A 17,765-nucleotide genomic window follows, 5' to 3' on the forward strand; every position below is an offset into this window, starting at 1 on the left:
GAAGATATATGTTTTGAAAACCGCTGCTGATAAGTTACTTTTGCTAATCTAACGATCATACTGCGACCGACCGGTTTTGAGGAAGAAATAGACAATAATTAAGATTTTATCAATTCTAGTGAAACAATATCAACCTTAATTTATTATGAACTAATTTTGTATGCACTCTGGTGGAATATCCATCACACTTAATTATTTGTGATGATTTAGGGAAAATGTCCAAAACTTTGAGATACATTTCTGATTTCACAATAAAAAATTTCTGGATTACCTGATTGTATCGTAACAAGAAAAATAGTTTCACAAACTAGCGATGAAAAAGCAATAAACAAGTTTCAAGAGTCTTCGGTTATTTCTACAATCCATTGTCTTTGGTTTTAATGTTAAAATCAGCTGTATGTGTTGTTTTAACAAAAAAAAAAATTTATGCTTTTATGTCAAAAAGGTTATAGCCCATCTTAGCCTAACCCAAACCACGACAAGTTGAGTGTTTTTTGCCGGTATGGATTCACGTACGGGATCTCATATCGATGACCCATTCCACCAAATCTGACGTTTGATCATGGACCATGGTCAATATTCAATACAAATATATAACTATAGTCTATATATATATATGTATGTATGTATTATTCTCTTGCATCGATATCTTATGTAGTTGCATCTATCCGTTTATCGCTTGCTTTGTTCTTGTAGTGTCAGCGTCATGAAGGTAAAATCTTCAAAACCAAAATAGAAATTATACGTAAGCTTTTTGAGATCATTCTCTCTGATTATTTATATATGGTTTCTAGAGGCTTCCGAGATACACTACTTTCTATAGATTATTCTCATCTTCTTGTGTTCACACAAGCTATAACCCACCTTGATTCAACCATAAAATCTGCACCACATTTTTTTGATTTGTAGTCTTTAACTGATTCTACTTTTGCAACCCAGTGCCCAGTGGACCGAGCGCGTGTTGAACATTCCAGCCATCTTGAACGTTTTGTTAATTGATTTTGTATAGCAATTTATATATATATATACTACTGAAACTATTTTTGCAGTATCACATATCTTAGAATCTAAATCAAACATGTTTATATGCCAAGATTTTCGGATAAACTTTTGAGGAAAACGAAATCAAACAAAAACAAAGATAAACCATACAACTTGAACAAAAATTAACGTGCGCAACATTTTCTCTCTTTTTTTTATAACAAGCAGATTTTTAATCGGTTAAGAGCATTAAAACATGTTATCATTTAAGAACGCACGTAACCATTTTTTCCGTCCAAGTTGTAATGTGAAATCCATAACGTTGCTTTTGTTAATAGAATTTGAACTGTTTTGAATAACCAATCATATCACACAAAGCTGATCGTATTTCTTTGCAAATTCTTTTTTGTTTAGAAAGTTCATATTATTGTTTCTCATTCTCACAATTCTTATTCTCGTTCATGGAAGTTACTTTAAATGTAATTCACGCATATATATATATATATATATATATGCATATATATATATCTACATATATATAGCTTTAGTGGTATTCTTATTATGAAAGATATGCTCGAATAGCCAATGAAGGAGCGACTGGTGCTATGTCACTTACAACTTAGAATAATTCTGTGAAGAAAATGACATCGTTCTAATTTTAGATCCCTAATATTATTAGTATTGGTATTTTACATTTTATTATTTATTAATACTCGTATTAGACTATATACATATATATATATATAAATACATCGAACTTGATTCGAAACTAGTGAATCAATATGCCAAGTTTCTGTTCGTTTCCTGGTAATTTGTAAATGATATTTTCGAATTTTATAAAAAATATTTTGTGATTATATATATACTTATTAGTGTAGGAGTAGCCTTTTAATGGGTTAAATCTCGCATTAATCCCCGATCAATGTTCCTGAACATCCTTGTCGACGTTTGTCGTTACTTGTTCTTTTCATATCATTATTCTTTCTCTAAGATAATAGTTGTATAACATTTCAATATCATTGGTTTGAATATGGAAACTTCAACATCTCAAATCAAATCCCTAACGCATTGAGCGAGAAAATTTATAATGCACGTTCAGATCAGTTATAGATGAATTGACGATAATTCGGAAACCTAAATATTTATAGTGCTATGTGAGAAAATAAGTGTAGCAACGCCATCGACATGTGCATGTTTATTGACACTCGCACGGAATACTAAATTTTTTGCCATATACTCTATCTAAATAAAAATATTTTACTTATTTATATATGTCAATATCATTGTAAATGTTTTATTAAAAAACAAATTCTATATTTACATTTTTATAATGATATCAATTAGAGAATACGCTAATAACTATAATTTATAGCTCAACCGGTCATATGAAAGTGAAAACATTAACACAGATCTGAGTTCGACTTCCACAGCTGCAACTGTAATTAGCATGACGCATGACGTTAGATTTATTGAAAAAGTAGACGCTTTTGAATAAAAATTAACACCTCAATTATGAGATGTTGTATTCATAAGTTTACAAAGAGAATATAAACTCTCAATTCGAATAATTGTTAAAGCCGAAACTTTTTAATATTCGTGTGTTTATACTTTATCATGTGTCTATGTAAAAGACCATTTAGTTAGACATAGAATATCGGTTCGACAAATAAAAACATGTTATTTAATATGTGAGATAGAATACTAAGAATATAATATATTCTACGTTTTTGGATGATAATATACTTAAGTGGCTAATACATGCGGCATTAACTTTAACAACCTCTGCTAAATTATATGATTTATAAACGAAATTTAATGTGAACACATCAATTGACATCCATTTATTGTTTAGCGTTTTTCACGGGGTTTAGCTAGTTTTTAAATTTTTTATTTTTCTTTTCATCTGAAATTGTAATTAAATATTTAAAGAATATAAAACCAGCGTAAAAGTTAATATCCCCGGATATATAATTTAGGTTTTGTAAAGTTATAAGTTGTAGAGGAAAATATAAATTACCATGGAGACAAATTTCTCCTTTTGATCGTAGAATAAATTATGAGTAGCAAAATTCTCTAAATTCAAACTCAAGAAACACAACTCAACATAAAATTTTGTTATATAACCAGAAAGAAGAAATAAGAGTAACCAAAAATCATCTGCAAAATTAATCATTAAATCATTCGCAACTTAGAAAGTTTTCGAGATCATGAGTTCGAATTGAGCAACGGGTAGAAACTTTATTAACCTAATATGGCCTACGGTTTCAGGAAATTATGAGTTTTAAATTCGATATTATTTTATTACCCAAAAAACATGTGTCATAAAATCTTAAACCATTACACTTCGACTTTCCGGCACAACATAAACCTCAAAATTGCAAAACCTAAAAACCTTAAACCATATTCTCTAACAGCCAAGTCTTATTACATTCTAAAAATAGAAGAGTAGACTCAGCTCGGTCCAAAACGACTAGTTCAGATTTATAAACAAAAACAGAGAAAATCTCTCCTTTTACAACTTCCTCTCTTCTTCTGCATAAATACCAAACTTGTGAAGGCATTGAGGTTTAGCTTTTCACTATAGCAAAGAGAACACACACAAGATGGGTCTCAAAGCCTCCCATTATCTCCTCTCCCTCACTCTCTTACTCGTCTTCTCTACGGTCGTTACAGCGAGTAACATCACACGGGCCTTTGCGAAATACTCCAATTTCAGCACAATGAGTGATCTCTTCATCAAGACCAAGCTCACTATACCCATCAGCAAATACCGTACCATAACCGTGCTCGCTGTTAGCAACGACGCCATCAGCTCAATCACTAACAGATCCGACATTGAGCTCAAGAACATTCTCATGACTCATGTCATTCTTGACTACTACGACGAGCTCAAGCTTAACGGGTTGAAGGAAAAGAGCATAATGCTCACTACCTTATACCAAACAACCGGTTTGGGTGAAGAGATGAATGGTTTCATCAACTTAACCAAATCCAAAGGAAGAATTTACTTTGGATCCGAAGTGAAGGGCTCACCTTTAAACGCTGAGTATGTCAAGACGCTATACCACAATCCATATAACTTGTCTATAATCCAGATTAGTATGCCCATTGTGGCTCCTGGACTCAGCTTAGCTATTTTCCCACCTCCACCACCACCCGCTCCTTTAGCTCCGGCTCCTTCTCCTATGGATGCTGCAATGTCTCCGGGTCCATCTCCCATGACTACTCCATCTCCAGCTCCTGGACCAGCTGATGAAGACAATGCCTCAGATACTGCTGTGCCAAAACCTAAACCAGCTACAGAAACACCAGAGGTCGATTCTCCCGCTCCTACTCCAAGTGCTGATAATTTGAAGATAGAAGCTGCTGATAAGGCTGGACCATCCTCTTCTGCTTGTAAGGCTGGTTTAAGCTTTGATTTTGTTCTCTTGCTAGCATTTTTCGCTAGCTTTGCTGCGTTCTAAGATGGATTTAGGCGATTTGCTCTGAAGACAATAATGGTAGGTGAGACTTTCAAAATATTTCTTCTGTAATTTTCTAGAAGTGAAATCTAAATGTAGTGGACTTTCTGCTCATTGTTTATCAGCCATCCTGAGTGCAAATGTGATGTTTGTCCTATTGGGATTTTGTAAAACAGCTCTAAAACTTAGAACATACTTTAACCAATGCAATGAATCTGATTGCAACAACAAATAAACGCTTCTGCGTCGGTTTGATTCAAGCAACGAGATGAATCAAACTAGCCTTACAAACGAGGCAATCCCACAAAATACACAGATTCAACCAAGCCAATCATGCATTGCAAAAGGACGAGACTGCACTTACAGTGCTCATACCAAAACAATAAAAGTAGTGAACCTAACAAATCTGACATTGCTCTAGAAAGTCTTCTACTAAACCTACTTGATTAAACTGAGTTCGAAGCAGAAACAAAGAACAGATTCGGCACAAGAAGGGCCTATTTGCAGTCTGTAGCTGTCTCTCATTTAAATTTCTTTATGATGTCCTCGATGACTTCTTCCATATCAAGTGCCTTCATTGGAGCAAATGGACGTTTCATCTCCTACATAATGAGAGATACATAATATTCATTATTTTTTTCCTAAATTAAGATCGAACTTGGTTAGATATATAACATGTCCTACATTGAATGTAAATGCCGAAAAGCCAACTTATGTGTTTGCACATTTCATTCCTGATTACTTGTTTCAGTTAATATCATATCAATTTCACAATGGATAAGAATTGGTTTTAAGCAAGCTGTGTTATGAGACATAATACTGACAATAAACCTTACTCAAACAGAACATAGTGTAGACAGAAGTAAGACAGACTGACATCTGTTTTGTCGAAGTATTAGAATGGAATATTTACCAAAAGACTGATGAATGTCTCGCCACCTTCCTCCCGGATTTCAAAGCAACCCCGCCTTGGCTGTTGGAGCAAATCAAAAGAAAGAATTAGCGAAGGAGGAGATTGCTTATCAAGCATAATGCGGCAAACATGCTTTAACACAATGAGCATTCATTGACAGTATATTCATAAGCAGTAAAAGAATTACCTTTTCAGGATTCAGAGTCACGGTGACACCAGGAACAGCTCCCTCCAGACCTTCCTTCACCTGAATCGCCCTTGTCTTAAAAGCATTGCATTGTTTACTTGAACAAAATAAAACAAACAGAAAGAAAAAAAATTCTTTGAGAAAACAGGACATAAGAAGAAGAAGCAACTACTATTTCAGTCCCATTTGTAGAAGGCACATGTCATCATATGAAGACATTGCAATTAAGCTTAAGAAAGACAAGAAGACAAACAGAAAGCAGATAGTCAATAATCCTCTTCTGAAACGTGAAGGACACAATGCGAACCAAAAAAATAAAGATAAAGAAGTGTGCAAACTTCATTTCCTCAGCTTACTTTACGAAACCACTTATCAAAGAAAAATTACGCAGAGTCAAGACGAAACCCTAAGAATCAGAAATGGAAACCCTAGCTGCTACATGGACACAAGAGTCTAAACATACAATTCAATAACACCAAAAATTTAGCTTCAATTCCTAGGAAAAGCCCTAAATTTCTGCTCTAGTGACTTCATTTTCTCATGAAATCTAAAAGATAGTAATACAGAAATCGAAAATACAATTACACAGATTTGTATTATATTACCAGTGCTCTATAACAATCTTCCGCTTCGTAGGATCTTCAACCTCCGCCTCTTCCTCTTCCTCTTCCTTCTCAACTCCCTCAGCGGTTTCCTCTTCCTTCTTTGCCTTCTTCGCACTCACAGTCTCAATCGCTGCCTTCTTCCTCTTCGTCTTCTTCGGCGACGCAAGCTTCACCTGCTTTGCGACGGATCCAGCCGGTTTAGCACCGTTTTGCTGAGTCGCACTTCGAGTTTGGCGATCCATGCTCCGAGTCACTCTCGACGAAGCCGTCGTCACAGGTTTCTTCTTCTCTTCTCCATCTGCCTTACTCTTCCTCGGCGCCATTGCACAGAACACAATACAAGGTTTGGTCGGACCAAATCTTCTCTGTTGGCGACCTTAAAGCTTCTGAAAATGGTCCGTCTCTCTTCTTACCGCTCTTTCTTACTTTTTCTTTATGATGTAGATTGATTTCAACGGACGGTGTAGATTAATCCCTCTATGTTTATTCCTTTCATCTTGGAAAAGTAATTTGAATCAACGGTAGTGATTAACCAATAGTGCGGTTAGTGCTGTGCTTCGGAACACCTTGTCGTTATGCTTCTTAAAGGCATGACTACATGTCGTTTTGTTATTCGAAAAAGAGATTCCAGCTTTATAGTTTGGGAATAATACTGACTTTTGTTAAGTAAACACTTGCATAAAATATATAATATGGACATAATTGTGTTTTAGCCAGAAAAAAAAAAAATGTAAAACCATCAATGGTAAGGAATAACTTTTTCTTCTTTCTTTCTTCTGATTTAGAAAGCAACAAAAAGTCAGTCAGAAACTTTGTTTTTTGTAACTTTTGGATATTTTTCAGATTTTTAGTCACTATAAAGTAAAAACTTTAGAATAGATTTTTATTCTTTATGATATAAAAAGCTGTTAACCTTAAAGTATCCTCCAATCCTTTCTTGTAGTTTTGGTGGATATAACCATCATTCTAGCTTTACAAAAAAAATAATAAGAGTATATCAATATAGGAATGTTAAAATATTACTGATGAATCGCAATACAAAGTTTTATAAGTAATCAGCTAGCAACTTCTCGTAGGCTAATGTTGTTAGCAAACATAAACAAAATAAAAAATACCAGAGCTGTTCTTAAACCAGACAATAGTGTCGGATAAGCCTTTCAAACCAGCGAGGTGTAGTTAGGGAAGAGATACATCAACCGGTCCAGAGTTTCAGGATTAAACTTCCGAGCAAATAGATAGCATGGACGTTGCTCTCCTTTCCATAGACACGGCTTTACTGTCGTCACTTTCTGCATAGAGAATGGTTATGGATCAGTGACAGATTTTCCAAGAACCACGTGTAACAAGAAGAAGAAGAAGAAGACTCGGATTTTTTACCTTTGCATCGCTTGTGACATGGTAAGCGAGTTGGATGGACTGCATAACAGATTAAAACCGCAAACTTAGATCGCAGGATAAGAAGAATCTAATCCAGCAGTGGGAAAAGAGAAGAAGAAGAAGAGGAACCTTGATTTTCCTGAGGAGGTAAGGAGTGATGTCTCTTGCATTGTATAATTTCGGATGCCATTTTCCCTCTGACCAGTCAACATGCGTCACCGACCAGTTTGCTATTCCTTCTGGATCAATCATCTGAAAGAAAGAGATTTTATGACGAGAGAAAAGGAAAATGACAAGTTAAGGCGTAAGGGTAATAAATAGAAAGATGCAAGCAAGCAGTACACTGACATTGAAAAGAGTTGGGAAATAATGCTCGTCCGCATAGCAGTTGCGTCCTTCCATATTCGGCTGTGAGAAAACGTAAACCGTTAGTTTATAGTCGATAGCGATAAGCTAATATCGTTATAAAGAAAAGAAAACAGATGGGTCTTGTTTGAACATCACACAGAATTAAGACTATACCGATAAGCTAAAATCTCAATGCGTGGTTCATAGTCTAACTTGTCTAGATGACTAAGTTTGAGCTATCACCAGATAGAATATTAGGACACAGTACAAGATACGGTATGGCAAATTATTATCAATTAATATGAGAAACCATGAAAATGAAAGCTTGCTTACCCTACAAAAAAGCTTGAATTTTGTGTAGTAAAGGCTGTCCGCCATGACGACTATAGCATGTCTCCTCTTCATTGAAAACCACTGGAAAAGATGGTTACAGAAACGCAAAACAAAACATTAAGCTTTAATAGATTTAACTGGAAAAAATGCAACCATCATTATCAGGAATAAGAAGCAAAGGAGGGATGATAAAAGATGATAGCATGGAGATACAAAATGTACTAAGGTAGCATCCATGAGTACAATAAAAAAAACATGACCTTTTTTCTGTCTGAACTGTTGAATTCCTTGTACAAACTTCTAATATAAACATTGTGTAAAAAAAAAGGGGGAAAATATGGAATCTTAGTCCATAACACATACCTGTGAGCCCTTCCGAAAATCCTTCTTTTCAACTTCAGGCAGCATATGTTGTGAATACCGACCATTTCCATGTGGTCCAGGATCCTCGAAACTGGAAAAACATGCAAGATGAGGATATATACCACCAGAGAGATGGACATTAGCGAGACATCAAAGAGAGTCAACCGCATGAGTGAACTGTAGACACAAAATGACAACTTACCAATCAATGTAGCTAAGGTTCGCAAAGATCAAGTGATTATAGACATAGTTAAAGTCGAATAGCGGTACACAACTGCCAGTAAACAACAAAAAAGATGGTAAAGAGTGATTAATTGAGCATTTCATCACGACCTTGGGATACACTATATGAAAGAAACAATTATTCAATCACCTATCTGAAAGCAACACAAAGTGTTGATTATAAGGATCAATGAGAGCATGAGCTAATAGCCTTCTTTCTGCATCAACCATCGATATCTGACCCCAAGCAACCTGCACAATATTATCCTATTATCACTACTTGTCTAAGTTTTGCATAAAAACCGTTTGAAAAATGTAGTAAAATCTCATTTACCTTGTGACTGTGAATATCTCGACCAACAAAATAGCTGCTTGTATGTACAGGGATTTTCTTAGACGCGTGCACATAAATCGAAAATTTGTTCTCATGACCCTGAATCAACAATAAAGAACGACCACCATTTCACCCGACTCGGATAAGAAACACATTTGACACGTTAGATTCATAGTACGAACGCCTAGCTTAAACCAACAGATTGAAGTGCATTCATAAGGACTTTTATTGCAATGAGAAATAAAGGAAAATCTTACACGAAGGAACATTTCCCAAAGAGGCTCAAAAGGCAGAGTCCCTGGTGTTAAGAACATGAAGGCAATCTTTGGAGTTGCTATCTTAGATTCGGGTAAATTCATTAATTCATTAGTCACAACCTGAGCTGCAGCTTCAGTGTCAGTCAATTCCCTTGAAGGTACAAACAAAAACTGTTGGTACAAGGGACATCCAGGACCAGAGAACATATAGCATGCCACAGAATTCCGCGGAGGATATATGAATGCCGTGATGACAACGACTGTAACCAGAATGACCAAAGTGATAATCCATCTCGGGCCTTTAAAAGGAGGCCTTTGGCGAGACTCTGACATAACCGCAAGTTTCTCTTAAGCTACCATTAACTGTAATCACAACTCATATTTATCTTCATTCCCTGAAAAGAAGTACAAACCTTTAATCATTGAGAGCTCATAAGGTATTTATTATATACAGATGATGTCCAAGAGAAATGTATTATGTGAAGAATGTGAAAATATACAGCTTGACTCCACAAACCCATAACTCAAAAATTCATTTTTTTTAACAGAATATCAAGGAATGAAAAGATAACCAATCATTCAAAGCCGATCGAGACATTCGAAAAAACAAAACCATGAAATATCAATTTACAGCATCAAAAGATTCAGTCAATTAATCGAAAGGATCAAACCAGAAAATGAGATTTCAATTTTCGATGCGTAGCAAAGATGATCACTTTCGTCGTCAAAACTATCGTAGATGAAGATAGAAACTTGCAAAACGCAACATAATTCTATTTGCAGCCCTCTGAAACAGGATTTTCAGAGAAATAGAAAGGAAAGAAGACAGCAAAAGGGGCTTCAGAGCGTAATAGAGAATACGAGCATCAAAAAGATCGAACCAAAAACAAATCGCCGGTGGCGAAGAGCAGTCGCCACGGCCCTCGACGGAAGAAGCGGAGGATACGAATAGGTGCACGGTGAGCGATTAGGCTGAACCGGAAAGATAAACAGTCGAGGAGAATCTAAAGATCGAAGAATCGTAGAAAGATTCAGTCAGTGAGAGGGCTAAGCGAAATTCTGAGTCTTTCCACAAACCCAAAGCGACTCTCTCTTTCTAATAAGCACTAGAAACGGTCACTGTAGCTCCAAATGAGGAACGAACGGCTTCTCTTTTTTCAATTTTCAATAATGTATTATTTTAACTCATAATTCCACACTATTTGTTTGTTTCTTCTTCTTCTGATAATTATTATTAATTCATATTTTGTTTGAATGTATGAGTTAATTAGCTACACATACACAAATCACACCAAAATTAGCTACATGTGAAAGAAAAGAGTTAAAACAACTCAGATAACATTCTATTAAAAATATAGAGAAAATTAATTATAGGTACAAAAAGAGAATTTAACTTGAATAATCAAATACTCTGGTGAGTAAGAGTTCATAGAACTAAACAAAAATCATAAAGTCGAGATTTGCTTGTTAATGAATGGCAAGGCGTTTGAAGTGAAGTCGATGATACATGAAATTGAAGAAGAATGGAAACTGGAAAGACCAAATACAAATACAGTATTGGGAGCTGAGGCCATGCATGTACCACTGTCTTAGTAGCTGTTATGGAGTTTAAGTATAATCTACAACAATTTTGTTTCCACTCTTTGGTGAAGCTTTAATATTAAGACTTAGTAAAGACAAATATTGTCTATAAAGGATTCAGACTAAACAAAAAGAGTTTTGTTTCAGAAAAAAACATCATGCTAAACGATAAATTGAAAAGAAGAACAGTGTGAAAGAAAAATCCCAATATATCCACGTGAAATGGAAAAATACACTAAAATACACAAGCTTTGCTAGATTTTCTCTAGTAATGTCTATTCTTCTCTGTAAAAGAACTGAAACAATGAATTTCACTTGTCAGTGTGACCCCTTTTGGTCTTACGACGACCATGGTGATGAGGGTGTTTAACAGGTTTCTTTGTCTTTGTGCTGCAATAAACAAAACAATATGAGATATTTCAATGATTTGGACATAACTTTTACATAAAAAGAATTTAGTAAGTAAATTAGGAGACTCGCCAGAAGAGGGAAGAGAGCACTTTGTACGCCAAGAAGATGGGTAACGCCAACAACGCAGACGCCTGTAGTGAAAAGATTTTAGATATGAAGTTAAGAGAGGTACCAAATAAAAGCATTGGAATCTCAGAATACATTCTAGAAGAAAGTAAAGATAAATACCGCAAACCAAACAAATTCATTGGTAGCAAAAGCCTCCGACAGCTCATGGCTCTTTAGTTTTTGTTCAACATGGGCTTGAACCTTCACAGATAACATGAACATTTTTTAGCTTTAAAATCCAAGATACTCATCGTTCCATCCAAGAAGTGGCAGTAACTTGATTATTACTTCTAAAATACATCAGCAGGGCTTTAGTTACAGACCTGATGGTGATAAGTCGTGGCGGTTTCAAGGAACTCTGTATAAACGATGATCACCTTGGTTGTGTAAGGTTTCATGGCAACCTTAATTTTATCAACATGTGGTTTTGTGGCCGTTGCCACTTGGTCAACGTATGGCTTGCTAAACTTTTTGGCCTCCTGGAAAAGGGTAAAGACTACATCCGTTAAGTTTATATCCGTAAATACTAGCTGAAAAATGTGTAATGGACGGTATAAATAATAAACTGATAAAGACACTATACCTGATAATAAGGGTCTACAAGTTCTTGAACCGTGACAATGTGAGGGGAAACAGCATTCTTGGATGCCTGGTAACACTCTTTAGCTTTGATGGATAGTGTTCGAACGTGTGGCTGAACATGAGTAGCAACAGTTTCCTTAACGGCTGGAATATATTTCTGCATGTAGTGCGGCCAAAAACATATAATATAAGAGCCAATTATAACTCAAGTGATTGGTTACTCATCAAAGATATATATGTAACTGCAAAATAAATTGCCAATAAGATGCTTACAGTTTTAACGTTTTCCACATGTGGTTCAGCCCACTTCTGAGCTTGAACCTTAGCTTCTGACACCTAATAGATCATAAGGAAGCTTCATTAGACAGATGTTCTGATGCTGTTAAGAGGCAGAAATCTCAATAGGACCGAAATCTAAAACAGCACCTTTAGAATTACTGTCTCCACAGCGGGTTTCCCGTGGGCCTCCCAATGTGTATCGGCATAAGTCTATGGGTACATGAAAATACCCCGAGTTAATTGCGGCGAGAAAACGCTATGTTATAAAACAGTAAAAAGTACCTGCATTAACCATACCTGAAAATTAAACCAGTGAACAGCAAGCCAAGGGGGAAGCCACGAACCATGAGCCTGAACACAAAAAATGATTGGCGTTAGCTTTCTGTTCAACTCTGACTTCCAGGTTCCGCTAATTTTCCAAACAATGAGAAGTGTAATACTATAATAGTTGCAGAGATAATAAAATTTAAAACTAGTGACAAACCATTACCTTTAGAAGTTCCTTGGTCTTTGAGGTTGCTTCAAGCTTTGTCCTCAACATTTCTTCCTGAAATTTAATTTTGGAAAAAAGCAAAACATGAGGCAGAAACCAAAAGCGCAGGGAGTCTCATTTAATAAAAGAGAGTACTCTACCTCAGCTATCTTAATAGCACGTTCAAGTTTGCCTATTTTGTTCTTCTGCTCTTCGTTTACCTTCTGAAGCTGAAAGACATTAAATACTACGATTAAACATACTACAAAAAATCGGCACAAACCAAAAGTACATATTCATACAAGCAAAGTCGACGGTATAGTCAGAAGCAGGGAAGCAAAAAAAGTTCTAATGGTATATTCAGATTGCCTCACGAAACTTTTTCTACAGAATGTCCATACAACTCAGGAGCTATCCTATAGGGATCTATTATAGCTTCGACCAAATAAAAAACAAAAAGGGATACACTACAGCTGAGAGTGGAAACTGCAATGGGAAGACCATAATATAAATGACGAGGCTTAGAGCATGATGACATTTTGACCTCTGCCTAAACAATGTCTAGCTAAAGCTGAAATAAATATAGAGACGTACATAAGCATTCACCACGTCCCTAAGCACTACCAACTAAGCTATTCAGAGAATAAATGAAACAGTGAAAAGAGAAATTAAACAAGGTATGTAAAGAAACATACTTTGTCTAGGCTCGAGTTTAGTTCACTTAGTTTTTTCTCAGCTTCATTAGTCCGAGCTTCTGTGGAAGCTTTCTCCTTGTTTTTTTGCTCCAAGAAGTTCCTGAGTACCTCTACCTGAATAGCAAAAGTAGCATCACAAAAGTTAGATAGCCGTTTGCATATTCTAGCCATACCAACACATTGATTTCTCGAACTTAAAGTCTCACCTGCTTCTCTAATTCAACAACTCGTGCTTGAGCCTTTCCCAACTGTTTTGCAGAATCTGATGATCCCTATTTTTTGGAAACGAGTGAAAACATACAGCTCAGGTGTAAGCCAAACATGTAAAAGAAAAATGAAAAGCAATTCACGACACATTCCAAATAAGTAGTGAAACTGAAACCATATAAGATCCATACTTGTAGTGATGAGACTTCCGTCTGCAAGGAAGCAATCTTGTCTTCTTTTTCTTTGAGAAGTTTCTCCTTCTCTGCTACTAAGTCGTCTTTGACCTTAACTTCACGGGTATTCTCATCGATTTGGGATTCTTCACAACAAAAAGTAAAAGAAAACATCAAGCTCATAAACCAAAATATGCGTTCACCAAATAAACAAGGCTGTAACAAGTTCCAAGCTGAACGAATTTGGGATCACGCAAGCAAATTCGATACATTGAGTTTATACGGTTCACATCTGAAATCGATCCAAAAGCTACCAATTTTAAGTCAATGCTCTAAGGACAGAAACACATCAAACGAAGTGAAACAGTAATAGCATGCAAATTCTGCAGAATCCACAAAATGTCAAAGTATACGAATTAAAGCTTTAAAAATCGAAATAAAAAGCTTGCAATTATTGGAGCCTGAAGAATGCAGCTCGTTAACTAACCAAGGGAACGGATCTTAGCGTTAAGCTGATCGAGCTGGATCTTAGAGGAGCCGTCGGATCCAGCGGCGTCAATAATCTCCGGCTCATCACTGCCGATTCCAGCATCGGCGAAGACAGTGGTGGTGAAAAGAGAGGCAAGAAGTAACAAAGCCACGAGCTTCGCGGCAGCCATGTCTAGCTAGATTCACCACCAAACTTGGAGACGATCAACAAAAGGGGACGGAGATTACAACAAAACAAGAGAAACGTTTCTTCTCTCGATCTCTCCGATCTCTCTCTGTGTGGGTGGTGGTTATATATTTATGAAGGGTTTTTTGACCATGGACCGTAGAATTTCTTTTCACCTAATTTGAAAAACAAGAAACAGCGTGCAAAGAGGACAAAGACGAGAGAGAGAGAGAGAAGGTTTGTGTTTTGACAACGTGAGGTTAATGGATGGCTTCGTGGGAATGTCGTGACCGACACGCGGCATAATCAGAGCTACTTTTGTGTTTTTTACATTAATGACGTGGCGCAAATCCAAAGGTTGATCGTTTTTTATTTTATGACATCGGAATCGCTCTTTATTAATTCCAGTAAATTGTGACATTGTTTTGCATGTATATAAAAGTCAAATGATGATATTCATCTCGTAGTTGCATTTTTTTTTTGACCAAAATCTAGTAGTTGCATATTACTATTTGTCTTTGTCAAGAGTCAAGAATTCTTGTTTTTCTTTTTCAGGCTTTGATCATTTTGCTTAAGAAATTATATGTTTACTTTTCCACAATCTTGATCATAATGAGAACAAAATTCTTAAAATCGATATCAGACGTGGAAATACATGCAGTTTGCAATTTAAGTGACGTTTTATAGTAAATCAATGATTGATATAGTGTACAGTTTTATTTGTTGAGTTTGTAAATGAGTTCGTGTTAGATCTCATTTTGCGAGTAATCTATAAAAAATATATATATATATATATATATTTGATTCGTTTTTTCACCAAGAGATGATCCCCTAATTCAACTAACTTTTGCTATGGTCGAATACATATTTCTTAAAAACGGTGAAACTTATCGTTAAGCAAAAAATATTGATCCTTTGTATAAGGAAGTGGAAATTGGAAATGAAGCTAGCTTCTGGTTATCAGTAAACAGAAAAATAAAAATACTGAACTAGCTAGCGAATCAACGTGATATCATTCTTGATTATTACTTATCAGCCTGGTTGTCTCGGAGAAGTGATGCGGTTGTTAATTGATCTGTCTAAAGATAAATTAATTAAGACCATAGTGGCTAGTCTATATACATTTTCGTTTGTTATGTTGTTATGCTAAGCCATTACTCAATTTAGGCGTATAATCTAGACTAAATAACGTGACGCGGTTTCCCTCATATTGAAATGTTTAATTATTGTTTGTCTTCTATTAAAATCATTTTCAGATTCTTCATATATATATGGTTTTGCAGAGTGTTCATAACTAACTCTTGAAGAGTTTAACCAGGCTTTATTGGCTAAACAATTATGACATTTTGAACAACACCCAAACTCCCTTTTGGCTAGAGTGTTAAAAGGCAGATATTTCAAGAATTCACATTCTTTTAAAACCCCCAAAGCGTTCAGGCCATCCTATGGCTGGAAAAGTATGTGCGCTACGAAAGAGTTAGTTCTAAAAGGTGCTCGCAGAACTATTGGTACAGGAACCCAAACCCTAGTCTGGGAAGATCCATGGTTACCTGATACATTAGCTCGTCCACCGAAAAGTGTCTCAGGGATGAATGACCCTCTTTTACTAGTCTCTGATCTCATCAACCCTGACACAAAAACATGGGATATTCACCTCATCCGGGATGTCATAGACCCTGGGGATATACCTTTGATACTCAGTATCCACATAAGTCACACTCCTAATGATGATGGATACTGTTGGAATCTCTCAAAAACGGGAGCATACTCCGTACGATCGGGCTACAAATTAGCACGCTCTGAGTTAGACGAAGAAACAGCTTTCATCTGCCAACAACCCTCTTTAAATCCCCTAAAAAGAGAAATTTGGAGGCTTAAAGCACCAAAAAAGATGTGTTACTTCTTATGGAAAATGCTATCTGGAGCGGTGGCAGTGAATGAGCGCCTAACCAAAAGGCATATAGGAACGGATCCCATCTGTCCTAGATGCGGAGAGGCAGAAGAAACTATCAATCATACCATATTTTTATGTCCACCAGCTCTCCAATGTTGGATCCTATCATCAATTCCCTCTGCGACAGAGGTGTTCCCATCACAAAATCTCTACGAGAATGTGGATTACCTATTACAAAACATCCTAAATAGAGAGGATTTTACAGAGGCGACTAGGGTGTTCCCTTAGCTTGTTTGGTATATTTGGAAAGCACGTAATGATAAGTTATACAATGGACAAGACCGATCTCCATCTGAAACACTTGATCTTGCACTACGGGAAAGTGAAGCATGGTTCTCAGCTAACCAAGATACGGACTCCATTGATCTTTCAACGGAAGATATAGATTCTCAAGTTATGGATCCACCAATTTTCACTTGTCGAATAGATGGATCTTGGAAAGAAGATAATCCCACAAGCGGTGTGGGTTGGATCTTGCACCTTCAAGATGGATCTATAGACCTCCTAGGACTACAAGGAAGTAGCCGAGGAATCTCTCCTCTCCATCTCGAACTACTCAGCCTAATTTGGGCTTTCAGATGTCTAAATAGACACAACTGGTACTGTAATTATTTTGTTACAGATTCACATGAGTTAGTACAAATGGTTACTAGACCAAAAGAATGGTCAGCATTTGCAACAGAGCTGCAAGAACTTGAGGAACTTGGAGGCTTTTCCCCCGACATCAACATTGTATTTGAGCCGAGAACCAGAAATCAACAAGCGGACTTCCTCGCTAGGAGCGCTCGCACCCGAAATCGTGTTTTCTCTTATGTGAGCACGTCGGTGCCTTTCTGGTTAGATATTGAAAATTCGCTTTTAGCGAATCTATTTTAATCGAATGTATTATCTTGTGACCAAAAAAAAAAATGATTTTGCTAATATTAGTCTATATATAAGAGATGTAGTGTATTATAATCTATAATCAATGCACACCATGCTTCGTGGCCTGTTTATGCTTAATGGTGCCATTTAATTTCTCGTTAAATCAAGCAACTTCTATTCTAACTTTCCAGTACTGGTTATTTTTTTTTATTCTTCAACCGAATTGCAAGTTTGCAACGTATAACATTGCCTAAGAGCTAAGAATCATTGTTTTTCTCTCTAAAGCAACACCGCACGTTGATAATTTTCAATGTTTACGCTTGATCCAACACAGACTTGCCCTTGATATAAGATCGAATAAGACACAAACTGTATAACATGGGAAATTAAATTAATATATTGA

The 17,765-nt window shown here is 36.2% G+C and overlaps 4 protein-coding genes across 7 annotated transcripts; 1 reads left to right on the forward strand and 3 right to left on the reverse strand.

Moving 5' to 3' along the window:
- Positions 1 to 3,584: 3,584 nt before the first annotated feature.
- On the forward strand, positions 3,585 to 4,445 carry LOC18030532 (fasciclin-like arabinogalactan protein 5). 2 transcript variants are annotated; one of them, XM_024150028.1, is made up of 2 exons: positions 3,585 to 4,188; positions 4,219 to 4,445. In XM_024150028.1, the coding sequence occupies exons 1-2, from the start codon at positions 3,585 to 3,587 to the stop codon at positions 4,443 to 4,445; spliced, it is 831 nt and encodes a 276-aa protein (XP_024005796.1). The 2 variants fall into 2 exon arrangements, with proteins under 2 accessions (XP_024005796.1, XP_006412600.1); XM_006412537.1 differs by having other exon boundaries at positions 3,585 to 4,445.
- A 220-nt stretch (positions 4,446 to 4,665) lies between these two features.
- Positions 4,666 to 6,570, reverse strand: LOC112082184 (selenoprotein H). Its single transcript, XM_024149423.1, has 4 exons — positions 6,148 to 6,570; positions 5,543 to 5,639; positions 5,356 to 5,415; positions 4,666 to 5,044 (listed from the first exon to the last, which is right to left on the reverse strand). The coding sequence occupies exons 1-4, from the start codon at positions 6,468 to 6,470 to the stop codon at positions 4,964 to 4,966; spliced, it is 561 nt and encodes a 186-aa protein (XP_024005191.1). The 5' UTR covers positions 6,471 to 6,570; the 3' UTR covers positions 4,666 to 4,963.
- Positions 6,571 to 7,148: 578 nt separating this feature from the next.
- LOC18030533 lies at positions 7,149 to 10,469 on the reverse strand. 3 transcript variants are annotated; one of them, XM_006412539.2, is made up of 11 exons: positions 10,263 to 10,469; positions 9,382 to 9,776; positions 9,125 to 9,223; positions 8,942 to 9,042; positions 8,771 to 8,842; positions 8,569 to 8,659; positions 8,206 to 8,286; positions 7,873 to 7,932; positions 7,654 to 7,776; positions 7,525 to 7,563; positions 7,149 to 7,436 (listed from the first exon to the last, which is right to left on the reverse strand). In XM_006412539.2, exons 2-11 carry the CDS (start codon positions 9,712 to 9,714, stop codon positions 7,305 to 7,307), a joined length of 1,131 nt encoding a protein of 376 aa, XP_006412602.1. In that variant the 5' UTR covers positions 9,715 to 9,776; positions 10,263 to 10,469; the 3' UTR covers positions 7,149 to 7,304. The 3 variants fall into 3 exon arrangements, with proteins under 3 accessions (XP_006412602.1, XP_024005617.1, XP_024005616.1); XM_024149849.1 differs by having other exon boundaries at positions 10,243 to 10,469; XM_024149848.1 differs by having other exon boundaries at positions 10,053 to 10,469.
- A 527-nt stretch (positions 10,470 to 10,996) lies between these two features.
- On the reverse strand, positions 10,997 to 14,714 carry LOC18030534. Its single transcript, XM_006412540.2, has 14 exons — positions 14,377 to 14,714; positions 13,908 to 14,035; positions 13,716 to 13,781; positions 13,510 to 13,623; positions 12,976 to 13,044; positions 12,833 to 12,889; positions 12,640 to 12,693; positions 12,490 to 12,552; positions 12,337 to 12,399; positions 12,065 to 12,220; positions 11,805 to 11,960; positions 11,602 to 11,682; positions 11,443 to 11,504; positions 10,997 to 11,352 (listed from the first exon to the last, which is right to left on the reverse strand). Exons 1-14 carry the CDS (start codon positions 14,546 to 14,548, stop codon positions 11,274 to 11,276), a joined length of 1,320 nt encoding a protein of 439 aa, XP_006412603.1. The 5' UTR covers positions 14,549 to 14,714; the 3' UTR covers positions 10,997 to 11,273.
- Positions 14,715 to 17,765: the final 3,051 nt, after the last annotated feature.

This window comes from Eutrema salsugineum, unplaced genomic scaffold (genome assembly GCF_000478725.1).
Source record: "Eutrema salsugineum unplaced genomic scaffold, Eutsalg1_0 scaffold_1, whole genome shotgun sequence".
NCBI lineage: Eukaryota > Viridiplantae > Streptophyta > Magnoliopsida > Brassicales > Brassicaceae > Eutrema > Eutrema salsugineum.

Coding starts and splice junctions, on each gene's coding strand:
- LOC18030532 (XM_006412537.1), top strand. CDS start 3,585: ATGGGTCTCAAAGCCTCCCATTATCTCCTCTCCCTCACTCTCTTACTC.
- LOC112082184 (XM_024149423.1), bottom strand. CDS start 6,470: ATGGCGCCGAGGAAGAGTAAGGCAGATGGAGAAGAGAAGAAGAAACCT. Junction 5,640..6,147: donor AAGATTGTTATAGAGCACTG/GTAATATAATAC, acceptor ATTTTGTTCAAG/TAAACAATGCAATGCTTTTA. Junction 5,045..5,355: donor AGACATTCATCAGTCTTTTG/GTAAATATTCCA, acceptor CTCATTATGTAG/GAGATGAAACGTCCATTTGC.
- LOC18030533 (XM_006412539.2), bottom strand. CDS start 9,714: ATGTCAGAGTCTCGCCAAAGGCCTCCTTTTAAAGGCCCGAGATGGATT. Junction 7,777..7,872: donor ATTTCCCAACTCTTTTCAAT/GTCAGTGTACTG, acceptor TCTTTCTTTCAG/ATGATTGATCCAGAAGGAAT. Junction 7,437..7,524: donor ATGTCACAAGCGATGCAAAG/GTAAAAAATCCG, acceptor TTCTCTATGCAG/AAAGTGACGACAGTAAAGCC.
- LOC18030534 (XM_006412540.2), bottom strand. CDS start 14,548: ATGGCTGCCGCGAAGCTCGTGGCTTTGTTACTTCTTGCCTCTCTTTTC. Junction 14,036..14,376: donor CGCTAAGATCCGTTCCCTTG/GTTAGTTAACGA, acceptor TTTGTTGTGAAG/AATCCCAAATCGATGAGAAT. Junction 12,553..12,639: donor TTCACTGGTTTAATTTTCAG/GTATGGTTAATG, acceptor ATGTACCCATAG/ACTTATGCCGATACACATTG.